The sequence below is a fragment of the Mobula hypostoma genome, chromosome 22 (genome assembly GCF_963921235.1).
Source record: "Mobula hypostoma chromosome 22, sMobHyp1.1, whole genome shotgun sequence".
NCBI lineage: Eukaryota > Metazoa > Chordata > Chondrichthyes > Myliobatiformes > Myliobatidae > Mobula > Mobula hypostoma.
In genome coordinates, this window is record NC_086118.1 from 16,522,389 (window position 1) to 16,538,185 (window position 15,797).

General features: G+C 40.6%; 1 protein-coding gene across 5 annotated transcripts in view; it reads right to left on the reverse strand.

Annotated features, from left to right (window-relative positions):
- The window catches only part of myocd (myocardin), a 714,017-nt gene that overhangs the window by 22,421 nt on the left and 675,799 nt on the right, over nt 1-15,797 (reverse strand). For all 5 annotated transcript variants that reach the window (XM_063074257.1, XM_063074258.1, XM_063074259.1 and 2 more), the window contains one exon: nt 3,336-3,511. In XM_063074257.1, coding sequence (XP_062930327.1) covers nt 3,336-3,511 — 176 coding nt within the window. The remainder of the gene's footprint in view (nt 1-3,335; nt 3,512-15,797) is intronic.

Sequence of the window (15,797 nt, forward strand, 5' to 3'; positions counted from 1 at the left end):
GGGGAGGGCGAGAAGTAGGGCAAGAGATGGCAAGCTAAAGGTGGATCCAGGTGAGGAGAGGCTGTATTGACAATGGGGTGGGGGGGGGGGGAGGAGGTCGGAAAAAGCAATTGCCAATTGCCTGGGTTGGAGGATGTTAGTTATGGGGAAAGATTGTTTTCCCTGGAGCTAAGGAGGCCAAAGGGTGATCTGATAGAAGGATAGAATGTTATGAGAGGCACACATTCGATAAATAGTCAAAACCTTCTTTGCCTCCATAGCTGGGTTATTAATACCAAATGGGCATACATTTAAAGTGCGAGGACAGAGTTTTAAAGGGGTCCGAGGGGTAAGATTAGTACACAGTGCTTGATGCCTGGAATATGTTGCCTGGTGGACTCAAATATAATTACTGCATTTAAGAGGCATTTAGACAAACCTTATCTTAAATAGAGAAGGTGTAGAAATAAAATGTCGTGATACAGGCAAATGAGAGCAGCAAGAATGTTGGCAGTCTCTGGAAACCCAGGTCACAGTATCAAAATAAACTGCCAACCAATTAAGATATAGATGCGAATGTATTTCTCCATCTACTTAACAACGAAACATTGGAATTATCTACCCAGGAAACAGTGGTTACTCAGTCATATGCAAGACAGATATTTGCATACCTTGGGTATCACTAATGGATATAGGAAAATAGTACTGAGGTAAAAACAAAATTAGCTACAATCTTATATCATTATACATAACCTCACTGCCAGTGAGATAAATTCCAAAATCATTTACGCTAATCTGCTGCTGCAACTCCTGTGGAGACTGATTTAATATCTTAAGAAATTATATACACGAGCGCTTTCTACCAGGGTTCAGCTTTAATGCAACTTGAAGGCATACCTCTTTGCTCAGCATATTGCTCACCTGAATATTTCAGCTCTGAATGCATTGTCTTGTATCATGACACCCTAACCCTTCGCCTATGGTTGATCACTTTCTCCTTGGGACTTTTAAACTAGTTTAGCAGGCTTCTCCAAGGCCTTACTCAAGATGAAAACTGCAAACATCCTTGGTACAGTTCAGTTCCCGTATCCATTGTGTCAACATCGATAATTTAGCGATTCTTAAGAAATCCTGGAACTTTCAGTTAAATTGTGAGAGTATTTCCTCCTGTCTTACTCTCATGGCTTGAAATATTTTAAGTATTTTTACTTTTCCCAGATTATGAGTCATCCCTATGAGTTCCTGAAAAGTTATTTTCCAGTTGTCTCCCTTTCAGCTGTGCAGAAGTCAACAAACTGTGCAAATCCAAATATAAATAAATAGCAATAAATAACGAGAACATGAGATGAAAAGTTCTTGAAAGTGAGTCCATTGGTTGTGGGAACATTTTAATGATGGGACAAGTGATGTTGAGTGAAGTTATCCCATTTTGATCAAGAGCCTGATGGGGGTTGAGGGGTAGTAACTTTTCTTGAACCTGTTGGGGTGAGTCCTGAGGCTCTTGTACCTTCTACCTGATGGCAGCAGCAAAAAGAGAGCATGTCCTGGGAAGTGAGGATGCTAATGAAAGATGCTGCTTTCCTAGGTCAGTATATCATATAGATGTGTTCAATGGTTGAGAAGGTTTTACTGTGATTGAGTGGGCCAGGGCCTGGTGTTTCCATACCAGGTTGTGATGCAGCCAGTCAATATACTCCCCACTACGCATCTAGGTAAATTTGTCAAAATCTGTCAAAATTTTGGATGTCATGTCGGAACTGCTAAGGAAATAGAGGCACTTGCCATGCTTTTTTGTGACTGCACTTCCGTTCCAGTTCCAGTATGTAATCTAATCACAGCATTACAGAGTTCAGAGTATGACTAAACTTTATTTATGCTTTTTGGGTCTATAGTTCAACAGTCTACTTGCTCCATTTCCTCAACGGAAAATGAATGACTACAACCTCGCTACAACATGCAATAGGCAAAGGAGGCTGAATGGGCTCTTCTGCGTCAGCTTGATGGAAAGTCTGCGTGCACTGATGACTGAATGGCAGAACGACATCTAACAATGAAGCTATTTTTGGGGATGTTTTGGGTCAGAAAAAGGGGCATCTGCTGCACAGGCTATTTGCTCTAACATAGAACATAGGAACAAGCCCGTGACGCCTGTGCTGAACACGATGCTAAATTACTGTAAATCTCCTTTGGCTGTACGCGGTCCCTATCCCTCCAGTCCCTGCACATTCATATATCTAACAGCCACTCTTGCATCTGCTTCCACCACTACCCCTGGCAGCCCGTTCCACGCACCCACCTCACTCTGTAAAAGACTCCTCTAAATTTATCCCTTTCTCCCCTTAAATGCATGTCCTCTTGTATTAGTCACTTCTACCCTGCACAAATATTCTGGGGCAGCCTCCCTGGTCACTGGAGGGGCACAAATCCTTGACACGACTGAGGTCCTGCTATCTGCAGATCAGCACCGCACTTGTGCGTTCAGATTACTTGAAGGCGACTTAAAATCAAGTACAGCCTCAACATTTTGACAATTTAGGTGGTCTCACTGTCCCTCCCATTAGCAAAGATCACATTCTTTTTGCCGAAGTGCCACAAATCCTCTCGAAGTGCAGGATTTGCTTAAGGATACTGTAGAACTGCAAAGATTAACAGCGCCGCCAGGTTATTTGGCTCTAGGAATAAACCAATTGCATAAAAGTAAATCAAACATGTAAAAACTCTCTGCATTCTGCTTCCTGGGACTGCACTTTCCCTGTAGTTGTTAGACTTTGCTCTGCAATCTGTTATTGTTTTACTTTGTCTCACCTCACTGTGTAATGATTTGATTTATATGAACAGTATGCAAGATCAGCTCTTCACTGTATCTCAGTATATTTGACAATAAGAAACCAATTCCAACTGGCAACCAGTAGGTATGCTGTAGACATGGGAGCTTTACTCTGATGTGGTTCCAACTTCAGATTGAATGAGCTTATATCCGAGTCAGACAGCACAGTTCGAAACAATGTATCAGCAAAATTCCTCCATATCGACTTTAAAGGGTACTGCTATTAGCTTGTACAACAATCCACAAATAAAAGGAAGATGGATTTTATGCTGCCAACAGAGAAATACCTTGGACTACCTCTACCTAGGCTCTGCTCTCACTGGACACCAAGGGGCTAGGTCTTGTGTAACACCTGAAGTGTGCATTGGTCAAAAAAAAAGGGCTACATTGGTACCTTGCACTCAGAATGTATTAGCTTGATGAATCGACGAGGAATGTAAAGTGCACTGTTTTGTAATTCTCATGCATATATATTTTTAAGATTAAAGTTCATCTTAAAAGCCTCTTCAGACAGAGCAACCCATCTTACCTGTATTGTAGTGGTTGCGAGAGGTGACGATGACTCGGTGAACTTTGTTTCCGAAGGCAAACTCTCTGACCCCTGGGATTCCTGACTTCCGGGTTGTTCTGGAGACAGAGCATCATTGCTGCTGTCTTCTTCAAAGGAAAATGTATCAGGGGCCTTAGGGAAATTAACTTGGCCAACTGTTGACAAAAGGAAAACCACAAATAGAAGCAACTTATTTTTGCAACCACCAGGAATAAGCAGAGTTTAACTCTTAACATATAAAATCTATTTGAACTTCCAATCATCCAAGTAAAGGGTTTCAAGATAGAAATAATAGATGCATGGACAAAAAAAACTGTGCATTACTTTGATATTGAAGGAAAATGCAATATCAAAATTGAACATTAATTCTCAATATTCATTCTAAGAGAATTATCTAAATATCTATTCCCTTCTCACACATCCTTATGCCCACAATAATGGGCCTGGAAACAACACTAAGGCACTAATCTTTCTGGATTCTCTTGATTACCATCCCCAAATCACTTTAAAACAGACAGGAAGTCTTAAGTTCCTGGTTCAGCAGGTGGGTTATTCTGAAACTGTGGCTTCTGACGTATTTGATCTGCATGAATTATTTTTGATAGAATTTGACTCACAACATTCAAAAAAAAACAGAGACACACAGCAGGCCAGGCAACATCTGTGGATAAAGAAATGAGAATTAATGATTTAGGTCTGAAACAGTCTGTCAGAAGTGACGAATGACCTTGAATTGAAATGTTAACTCTTCTTCGCTCTCACATATATTGCCTGGCCAGCATCTTTGGTTTTTATTTCAGATTGGTTTTTGATCTTCATTGGTTCCCATGTTCAGTTTAGGGGTTACGGGTGAGTGTCTCTTGGCACTTACCATCACTTAGCAAGTCTGGAATACCCGAGTGGTGGTGAAGGTCCTATACTCAAAGCAGAAGTTCTACTCATCACCTGTTAGCTGTGCTTTAGCATCCAGTGATACAGCATAAACTTATTCCATAAAAAGCCTGCCCATCAACCTGTTCTGAGTTAGCCTGGCTTAGATCCAGTAAGTAGACTTGTAAGAAACTGTTTTTCTTAAATAAAACTAAATACAAATGATTCGGGATAACTGCAGTTTGCAATACTTTTAATATAAAAATGCTTAAAAAAAATTGACCTGACAAGACAATGTCAGGAGATCAATAAATGTGCAGCTTTGTTCCCTCATACATCAAGGCTGCTAGTATATTGTAAAGAAATCATTGCTGATTACTGGAAGTCCAACAATGGAAACTTCTTTTCAAGCGCACCATCAGCTGATATTTGCACATATTTCCAAAGACTCCAGAGTCACCATTAATCTGCATTTGGGATCTCAATTCTGCTTTCCAATGCAACACTTCACAGCTGTGCTGAATTCTTTGGTAAATGAACACGTGGAATTTATTTCACTGAAACCCTTCAGTGTTATTCAGCAAAGTCAGCCAATAATGAGCAAAAGCACATGTCAGACATTATTTTTGTACAAGTTAAAAGTCAAATCCCCAAACTGTCTTTGTTCGCATGCTTAGAACCTTATGATGCTACACAGTGAGTGAATGGTATCAGTTTTCTTTTTCTCCACCGGATGCATTCTGCAGGTTTACACACAGATTTTACGCCATAAAACCATAGCAATCTAAGAGGAGTGCCCAGTGTCATTCCAGCAGTCACTCAAGAATTCCAAACGGTAATAGAACCATGGTGGGTGGTTTCTCTGCAATTCTGGGAGGGCTTGTTGAAAAATCCAAATCCAAAGGAAAATGTTCCAATAGCACTGTCATCTTACAATAATTTATAACAGATCTGAAACCAAAACAGTGCTACTGTGCAGTGTAAGAAAGTCCAAATCAGAAGAGACACATCCATTATATATTGCTTATATGAATAAAATTACAAATGCTTTTAAAATGTGTTTCTGTGTACATCAGTAATATTTTCATACTTCTATTCTACATCTGATTTCATTCCCATTCTTTTGTGGATAGATTTGACACATCCTCAATTGTCAAAAACAAGTCATCAGACCGATCAACACATCCACCTACCAACTCACCCCACCACCCCTACATACACATGTCACTTTATGCACATACAACATAACAGTTACTTGCACATTGAGTTTTGTAGGAATGCTTTTATATTTATTCTGTTTTTATACTCATCGTATTTATGATGCTGTATCAGATCCAGAGTAGCAATCATTTTGTTCTCCTTTACATCCGTGTATTGAAGAATGACAATAAATAATCTTCAATCTTTAAATTAGTGGCACCATTAACATTCACTGAAAGTACACCCACTTAACTGGTTCTTTCAAAAGAATGATCTGAGTATCACAAGCCGATGTGCAAGAACTTCACTGCACAAAGTTGGAAAAAAAAACTGCACAGTGCCAAGCAAACATTAAATTAGCATTATGAAAGTGTAGCATAGTGGGCAGCATGGTAGTGTAGTGATTAGCACGATGCTTTTCAGTTCCAGTGACCCAGGTTCAATTCCTGCAGCTGCCCGTAAGGAGTGTGTACGTTCTCCCCGTGACTACGTGGGTTTCCTCCGGGTGCTCCAGTTTCCTCCCATAGAACAAAGGACATACTGGTTGGTAGGTTGGCCTTTGTAAATTGTCCTGTGATCAGACTAGGGTTAAGTTGGAAGTTACTGGGCATCATGGTTCGAAGGGCCGATAGGACCTATTCTATACTGTAAGTCAATTAAAAAAAACTCAGCTTGTCAGGCAGCATCTATGGAAATGAATAAACCATGGGTATTTTGGGCTGGCACCCTTCTTCAAGGAATGGGGAGGATGACAGAGTAAAAAGGTGGGGGAGGGGAAGGAGGATAGATAGAAGGTGAAGCCAAGTGGGTGGGAAAGGTAAAGGGCTGGAGAAGAAGGAATCTGATAGGAGAGGACAGTGGACCACAGGAGAAAGGGGAGGTAGAGGGGATCCGGAGGGCAGTGATAGGCAGGTGAGAAGAAGTAAATGACAGAGTGGGGAATTGAAGACGAGGGGAGGAGGGAGGTAAAAAAAATATGGAAAGGAGAAATCAATATTCATACAACACATCAAAGTTGCTGGTGAACGCAGCAGGCCAGGCAGCATCTCTAGGAAGAGGTACAGTCAATGTTTCGGGCCGAGACCCTTCGTCAGGACTAACTGAAGGAAGAGCTAGTAAGAGATTTGAAACTGGGAGGGGGAGATCCAAAATGATAGGAGAAGACAGGAGGTGGAGGGATGGAGCCAAGAGCTGGACAGGTGATTGGCAAAAGGGATATGAGAGGATCATGGGACAGGAGGCCCAGGGATAAGGAAAAGGGGGAGGGTGGGGAAAAAACGCCAGAGGATGGGCAAGGGGTATAGTCAGAGGGACAGAGGGAGAAAAAGGGGGGAGAGAGAAAGAATGTGTATATATAAATAACGGATGGGGTACGAGGGGGAGGTGGGGCATTAGCGGAAGTTTGAGAAGTCAATGTTCATACTATCAGGTTGGAGGCTACCCAGACGGATATACTGTGTTGTTCCTCCAACCTGAGTGTGGCTTCATTTTTACAGTAGAGGAGAATATAAGGTGTTGTTCCTCCAACCTGAGTGTGGCTTCATCTTTACAGTAGATTTATATACACACATTCTTTCTCTCTCTCTCCTTTTTCTCCCTCTGTCCCTCTGACTATACCCCTTGGCCATCCTCTGGGTTTCCCCCCCCCCGCCTTTTCCTTCTCCCTGGGCCTCCTGTCCCATGATCCTCTCATATCCCTTTTGCCAATCTCCTGTCCAGCTCTTGGCTCCATCCCTCCCCCTCCTGTCTTCTCTATCATTTTGGATCTCCCCCTGCCCCTCCCACTTTCAAATCTCTTACTATCTCTTCCTTCAGTCAGTCCTGACGAAGGGTCTCGGCCCGAAACGTTGACTGTACCTCTTCCTAGAGATGCTGCCTGGCCTGCTGCGTTCACCAGCAACTTTGATGTGTGTTGCTTAAATTTCCAGCATCTGCAGAATTCCTGTTGTTCACACCATCAGGTTGGAGGCTACCCAGACAGAATGATGATGATGGTGATGAACGGTGAATGCTCCTCCATCCGGAGGGTGGCCTCCTCTTGGCAGAAGAGGAAACCATTGTGTGCACTTTTCTGGAGGAAATAACATGGTCAATAATGACATTCCATTTTTATTTTCTGGTGTGAGATCTTTTTCAGGTGTGTATTTTTTCCAGTATCTACTTCTTTCAAATGGTGCAGTGCCTAACATTCATCTCCAGGGAGATTTCCAAACACAATGGCCAAAACTCCCAGCATAAATAAATTCTAGTAATACTGATTGCTCCACAGCGTGGCTTTAAGGGACACCATGCTGCACAAATGTCAACTAAACTGACCCAAAGTAGGACCTCACTCACATCACCAACAAGTGGTTTCAGTAGAATCCCCCTCAAAATTTAGTGGCCGGAATAAATCCTGTAAATAGAGCCGCACTTTCATACTCATTGAGTGAGGAGTGAAAAAAAATTGGATATTCGGCCCATTGAGTCTGCTCCAATCATAACCAATTTGATTTTTCAAACCACATTCTTCTACCTTCTCTTTGTAACTCTTAACTCATTTACCAATCAAGAACCTATCAATCTCGGCTTTAAATATATCTAAAGACTTGACCTTCAGAGCTGTATCTGACAATGAATTCCCACATTCACTACTCTCTGGCGAAAGGAATTCCTCCTCATCTCTGTTCTAAAGGGACATCCCGTTATTCTGAGGGCGTGCCCTCAAAGCTGACCCTCTCCTATTAATGGAAAAGTCCTCTCCTTATCTGCTTTATCCAGGCCTTTCAGTATTCAGTAGTAAGGGCCACTTCCTGTAAGGGCCACTTCCTGAGGTCTGCATTGAGAATGTATGTGCTGATTAGACTGGCAAAGCCAGGCTTTTCTGAAATGGACTGGTAACACACAGGAAGCCCAACTGCATTATCTTTTGAGCTGGTGCTAACTAACTTTGCTCCCTTTTTAATATTTCCTAATTAATATTAGATTGCTAATGCATCAACTGCAGCAAACTTCTACACGACCAATCTTTCAGTGGATTTTACATTTTACTTTGTGGACCAAATACTTCTAAAAGATGTATAAAAATGTCAAATGTATAAGGTAACAGAATACGTGCTTTCATAACCGATCTTTATCGGGGCAAGGGAATGCGAACTGCTGTAGAGGGTGGTCTTGTCATGACTCATAATGTGTTATTTCATACCCTGCTTGCTATCATTCCCTCATCCAGACAGGAGAGAATGGTCGTTTTGTCATTTAACAAAATGTGGCTACTACTTGAAAGAACACGATGTTCTTGTGGGCTGAAGGAGAGAATGAAGTCATTAGAGTTCTTCCCTTAGTCATTTGGTGCTATTATCAAAGCACCCAAATTGTGAGGAAATTTTCCAGGATTATAGGATCAAACTGACAACAGCTCTTGACCCCAGAGGTCTCCTGATAAGTGAAGTGTTGAGAAATAAGACCGATGGCAGAATACTAAGTAATGGAATGGATATGGTAACCTGACATAGAGCGACCTGGCATTTATCATTCAGTCACACACTCAGACAGCAAGGGGAAAACAACAGCACTTCATGCCAGATAGGAGGAAAATTTGTTTTACTTCTACCACCCGTACATTTGGTGTCTAAATATCACATCGTAGCTGGTGACCTCACAGGATATTTTGCAGCAAAGCATCTCAATGGGTCATTTTTTAACATACACAGACCTGCAGAAAGGAGCAAAGTCCCACACAGTTGCTGTTGCAATAGTTAATGTTACATTGTACTGCATCCAACTAGTACAAGACATTGCTTGATTCAAATTAATGAGGTAGTTAATTCTGTAAAACACTATTTGCAAACTGCTGCCAAACAACTTCAAGAAATCTATGGCATCACCAATCAGCTGTATCCAATTTTAAATTCTTCCTTTGAACAGAGCAGCAAAGAATTATTAAGTAACTACAATGAGACTTGGATGGAGAACTGATAGACTTATGTTTTCTTGCTGATAGGATCTTGATATAAATTTAATCCTGTGCAATGGATGATTTGCCTCGTGGTAGAGGTGCCAATTATCCTGGATAGAATCAAAGTTACAGAAGGAGAAAAATAATGCTTTTTTTTTGTTTTCTGGAGACAAAAATGCTCTGAAGATATTGTAAACATTGAAAGAAATACTATTTAATCAAGATGGGTGGGAGAGGAACTTCAAATGATGAAACCATCTAGACCATGTTAAGCCAGAGTTGTGAATCTTTTCCAAGGGCTGGAAGAATCCTATTAGGGAGCCTCTGAGCAATTCCTAGCATAGACCTAAACTGGACCCTGCTTGTGATTTCAATGACCACTGTTTTAATCTCACTCAGCATCCATGGGACAGAGATGTTCTGAGAAAAGGAAAATTGCCAGAGTTACACATTAAAGGCATGCTTTCCTGAGGAACAATATAATGAGCTAACCAAGATGTCTGAAATTGGAAGTGGCTCTTTCTCCATCACTAATAGCCACAGACTCTATTGGCACAAAACTCATTTAAAAAAATCTTTACAATTAAAGTTTACCTGTTTGCCTCATTATCCAGTAGCAGTCATTGTAAATGACAGTCGAATATTCTTTTACTAAGAATTAAATACGTCACTGTCTCTTTTCCTTCCAGTTGAATTCAGCTGGCTTTAAATAAACTGAAATGCATTCTCCCAAGACACAATGTTCTAGCCTATAATCACCTCATCCCTCTGACATAAAGGAAATTACAGGCAGATGCTCCACGTGGCTTGGCTGCACAAATGCACAGACACATCTGCAGCAGGTTTGTCCCTGTCACTCTCATTTAAAGATGCCATTTGGCATGATTTATGCTGACTACTGCAGATTATGCTGACTGCGGAAAATATCAAGAGAGCAGTATTTATCAACTGATAACATAAAACTGAGACCTCTCAATTCCAACCCAGACATCGAGAGGCATGCAGGCATACTTTAAGTGGCAGAAGGTCAAAACTGTTAACTATAAGAAAACTGTGAAGCTTGTCGACAGGCTCCTCCAGTAATATTCCAACAATTATTCAAAGGCCTTTAATTCTTAAGTATTTCATTCTGAAATTAATTTCATTCCCAAGTTTGATATGTTGACATATTTCATTTATTAACTTTTACTTTCTTAATGAAAATGTGCTACTAAAAGTGGGGTCAATTGTATTAGGACTAAGTTACATGCATGGAAAAAAAATTTTCTTTATACTGCAAGTTACTTTCTGAATAAAACTTTAGATTTCATTTTAGAGTAAGAAGTGAATTATGGCTGCAGTCAGCAGCTCTCTGGTAACTGAACATAGGACAGTAAATGTTGGTAGGCTCCATTACAGTACAGACCTTTGGATCCAAGATCAGTATGTTCTCAATCAACATGTACACGTAGCACTTTGCAACAGGGAACCCAGAGATGGACGTCACTGCTGAATTTCCTGCTTGAAGCCCAAAGAAGTCACTTCATGGGCTTCTATATTATAAGAGATCAATGGTACCATGTGGCAAACCACAGAAATGCTTTGACATTCAGAAACATGCATATACATTCATAATTAGCTAAATTTAATCGACCTATGAAGAACTTGATTTAAAATTTCAGAAGTCCTAATATTGTCACTAAAATGCTCTTTCAATTGATATCTAATACTCAGTAAAACAAGAATCAAAATAAATTACTGTTAAAATATATCATTAAACCAAATAAGGTGACTTGTCAACTGGGTCTAAAAAGCCTTAATTGCCTATCATTTCTTTTCAGGGACAATTACAAATGATGTCAAGGTGACGGGTAGCACGCTCTTTCCCTATCTGCAGCTGAGCTAGTGTATGAACCTACTTCACCAGGAGACCAGTAGTCTGTTGTAATCTCTAAACATAACGGATTCAGCCACTCTGCTGGACTTTATCCTCCTAAGCTCTGCATTGAAGGTGCTGACAAGGACCAGGGTATAAACAGTCTCTGATTCACCCTTCAGCTATGCACAAGATGTCAGCAGACAGCCAGCTCAACATTCATCTGCTACATCAAATTACAGTTCAACTTGAAGATCATTTCTTGTAAACTTGGTAGTGATATGAACATTTGTTGTGGCTAAATATCTATTTGTTAAGCTTTTTAATTTCAGCTCAAGGGCAAAGGCAGTATAATTAATTCAGTCTGTTGGTGATTGGCTGTAATTACACCTCAGATAAACTGTATTGCGGCAATTGAGCACAAATAGTTTAATAACTCTTTTGAACAATGCAATGCTGATTAGAAATGTAATGTGTCATGAAGAGGTATCTACAAAGAACAATTTCAACCTACCACAGTTTTCCTTCAATGATTTATATTAAAAAAGCACTTAAGGAAAAGTTGATGATGGATTTTAAATTTCTGAAATTGCCTCTGGTTTTTGATTTCCTCAACACAATCAGTGATAAATTTAGGAAAGAGAAAAGGAAAATGCAAGCTGGAGGTAAACCTTCCCACACTGGAGAGGTTGCAGGAAAAGACCACAGGTCTGGTAACAGAGACTCTAGAGTCTCATATTCTCCTGTCCTTAGTCCCTGCAAACATGAATCTGCACAACTCTGTGGCAACTGACCACAGACGCAGAAGTCCTAAACTTTCTGATAAGATGTTGTTAGGGTTTCCTTTGACTATCCTCTGCTCTTTGAGTCCCATAATGCCTAGGGGGAGAGTGCAACTTCCTGCATTGCTTCACTGAAATGGATCTTCAGTGATCTTTCATCCTGCGAGTTCAATGAACAGGGATTTCTGGACAAAGGCACTTTTTTCATGGCAACACAAAGTGACTATGTTATCCAAAGCTAGAATAGAGGTGATCAGACAATTACTGTACATCTCACAAACAGGGTGACTGCAAATGCTCAAGACTAGATAATGTACATTATATAAACACTCAGACCCCGTCTAACACTGAGGATGCACCCCTCGGAGGTGGAGCGCGATGCAAATCAGCGTTATGCGGGGTTATTGTAACATTACGTAAATGGACGTGTGTGCCTGATTAAAACAAAATCAAACCCAAGACATATGATATATTACTTTACATATACACATTAAGTCGTGGAGTAACAAACACACAAATAGACCTAACCCTGTACATCAGTGAAGCAGTAACACATCACAGCAACAGTGGAGGGAAGCGGGTGGTGGTATGATCTGCTGGCTTAGGGGCATGTTTCATTGTGTCTGGTCATCCACCCATATATTTGGTCTATTTTCTAGTTTTTCAAGCAAATGGCCCCTTGAATAAGTCACCTTTGTTGATGATAACTTTGAGGTTGTTGTTGCAGAAGCTTTTATCTTGTCTGCATTTTAAAACTATTGTTCTCATTGTCAATGTAGCCAATTTCAAAGAGGTGTCAACATCAACCTGCGCTCACCAGTTTTCACATGTCATATCACTTGCAGTTTCACATCCATGCTGATGCTTTTCCTGGACACATTAGATGTACTACCCTCACTGGAATTTGCAGGTTTTTTTCCAGGGTGAAAAAAAAGGAATAAATTGGTGAGGGAGCAAGAACGTTTACACAGGTGAGGGAGGCAGAGCGTGAACTAATAGGTGATTGGCTGGGAGTGGCTTAGAGTGTATGTAAAACACTCTAATTGGTTGATTGAATGTATTGGCAGCCACCCTTGAAAAGCTTTAGGTGTTGTTTAGAATGAAGTTTTGTCATTTAAAAAAAATTCAATAAAGAACTGAATAACCACATTGTAACGTATCAGTGCTATGTGGGGTCTGAGTAACTATACCAATGGATTTGTTTTTCTCAGGAGAAATTATCAAAGTTCACAAGAAGTTGCTATTATTTCTGTTTCCTTTACCATAAACACAGACTGTTTTATTGGGTAAACTAACTTGGTTTGCTGTGCAATAGACAGTATGAGTAATACTTGGCAATCCAGTTTGAACATATTGCACAACATGGTGTTATCACTGTAGTTTACCTCCTAAAACCACCTGCTGGAATGGAGTTAATCTGGGAAACTGTTCAGCCAACTTCCCAAACTGAGGTCACTCCAAGTTCAGCCACTGAGGTGCAGTAGATGGATTATAGTTGTATGGGAGGCTGAGTTTCTAGTCATCAGTGAATCATTGCTTGAAGCAAATGAGCAAATGGTCCCAATGTTTAACACCCACAAAAGTTATCAATCGCTATTCCTTCCCGTACAACACCACTCCCTCCCCTGCCCCACCCCAACCACAAGCAAAAAACATGTGCAACAAGGCTGTCATGGAAATCATGGAACAAATCCTATCATCTTGGAAGCCACCTCTCAGTGAAGGTGGGCATCAATGATGATGTTCACCACTGCCTTCAGAGCATCAGTACAGATCTGAGGAAAAGAGTATTTGAAGATCAGGTCTGTCACAATGTTTATGAGTTACTGGGCAGAAATAGCAACTGACTGCGAAACTAGCTCTATTCTGTGCTCTGCACAGCTAGAAGGGACTTGATGGGCACAGGAAGTGACTTAAACATGTTGCTCAAGTCACCGTGAAAGGGTGGACCAGAGCGCATTAAATCTGCAGCACAATGTTGTTTATGACATCCGTAACCGGAGAAGGACCATTTGGGATCACAATGGGAACCTTGATTCCATTTGTCCTGAGCAATCACAAGCCCAGTGCAAGCAGTGGAAAGAGCACAGTTACTCACAGACAATTCACACACTTGTCTGTGAAATTCCTGCCTTACAGCTACCTTACAACCCACAGTGGAAGTTTTATTTCAATTAATAATCTTGTTGGACTAATTGTGAGGAAGTAATGATATAACGGAAGAAAGTATTTCTCAATTTATGTCCACACATCATATTGAAACTGGTACAAAATTCCAGAGTACGTGAGATTACCAACAGTAAAAATGTTTTGAATGTTGATTTTCCATCCTGTAAGAAACATCAGGAAGGAATAAAATTAGCAAACTCATGTCCTGAGTTAAATTAGGAATTCCATACTGCAGGGCTTCCAGGAGATTTAAGTGTCAATTTCTTCAAGAGTGAAGACGTCTAATGATAATGATGCAAACTAAGCTTCTCAGGAAAAAATGCTTTGGTCAGGAATATAAGTAAATTTTTAAAAAATATTGCAATTACTTCCAGACTCTCCTTTCAGAAGGATGTTGCCATTACAATGTAATTGTGCAACCCCTGGCAAGACACTGAAGACCAGCAAAAGGGCTGGATGCTCTTCTTCCAGGTTGCATACAGGAGGTGAATGTTACGCTGAAGATGTATAAGATATTGGTGAGGCCTAATCTGGAGAATTGTGCGCAGTTTTGCTCATCTACCTACAGGAAGGATGTAAGTTAAGTTTGAAAGAATACTGCGAAAATTTACAAGGAATTTGCCAGGTCTGGAGGACCTGAGTTATATGGGAAAATTGAACAGGTTAGGACTTTATTTCTTGGAACGTAGAAGATTGAAGGGAGATTTGATAGCAGTATGCAAAACTATGAAGGGTATAGATGGGGTAAATGCAAGCAAGCTTTTTTCACTGAGGTTGGGTGGGATTACAACTAGAAGTCATGGGTTAAGGGTGAAAGGCGAAAAGTTCAAGAGTGAGATATGAGGAAACTTCTTCACTCAGAGGGCCGTGAGAGTGTGGAATGAGCTGCCACCGCAAATGGTGTATGCAAACTCGATGTCAACGTTTAAGAGAAGTTTGGACAGGTGCATGGATGGTAGGGGTATGGAGGGCTATGTTCCTGGTGCAGGTTGATAGGAGTAAGCAGTTTAAATGGTTTGGCATGAACTAGATGGGGCTAGGGGCATGTTTCTGTGCTGTATTTTTCTATGACTCTATACCCTCTCAGCTTCAGGATGTTTCTAGCCAGATGACTGTGCAGGTGAACAAATTATAAGCCATCCACAGGCTACAAACGCCAGAAATATGGACACCTGTACAAATGAACGAGCTCCTATAATTCAAAAGTCTGATGAATGTACATACATTTGTTCTTATGAGCAACAAAATTAGTTTTTTCTCTCTTTCTCTCTTTAATAATTGTTCTTACTTATTACCTTGTGTGAGTTTGGTGCCATTCATTATAGTACTGTTATGGTTATTATAGTGAGTGATTTTTTCATATATTCTGATTTATGTTCAAAATTGACGTAAGGACATCTGTAAAAATGGGACCCACTCATTACCCAGGGGCAGCCTGCAAGGGAAGGTTGGAAGCTCTGAGATGGTTCAATATGGCAGTTCACCACCATTCCCTTCTCAAAGCATCCTGGAAGTGGCAATAACGGCACTTTGCACTCAGACCTACAGCCTGTAAAATGAAGACAAAGAAGTATCAATTCCTTCAGAATTCTACTAAAGAAATCTATTTGTTTTGATAAAAATCAATC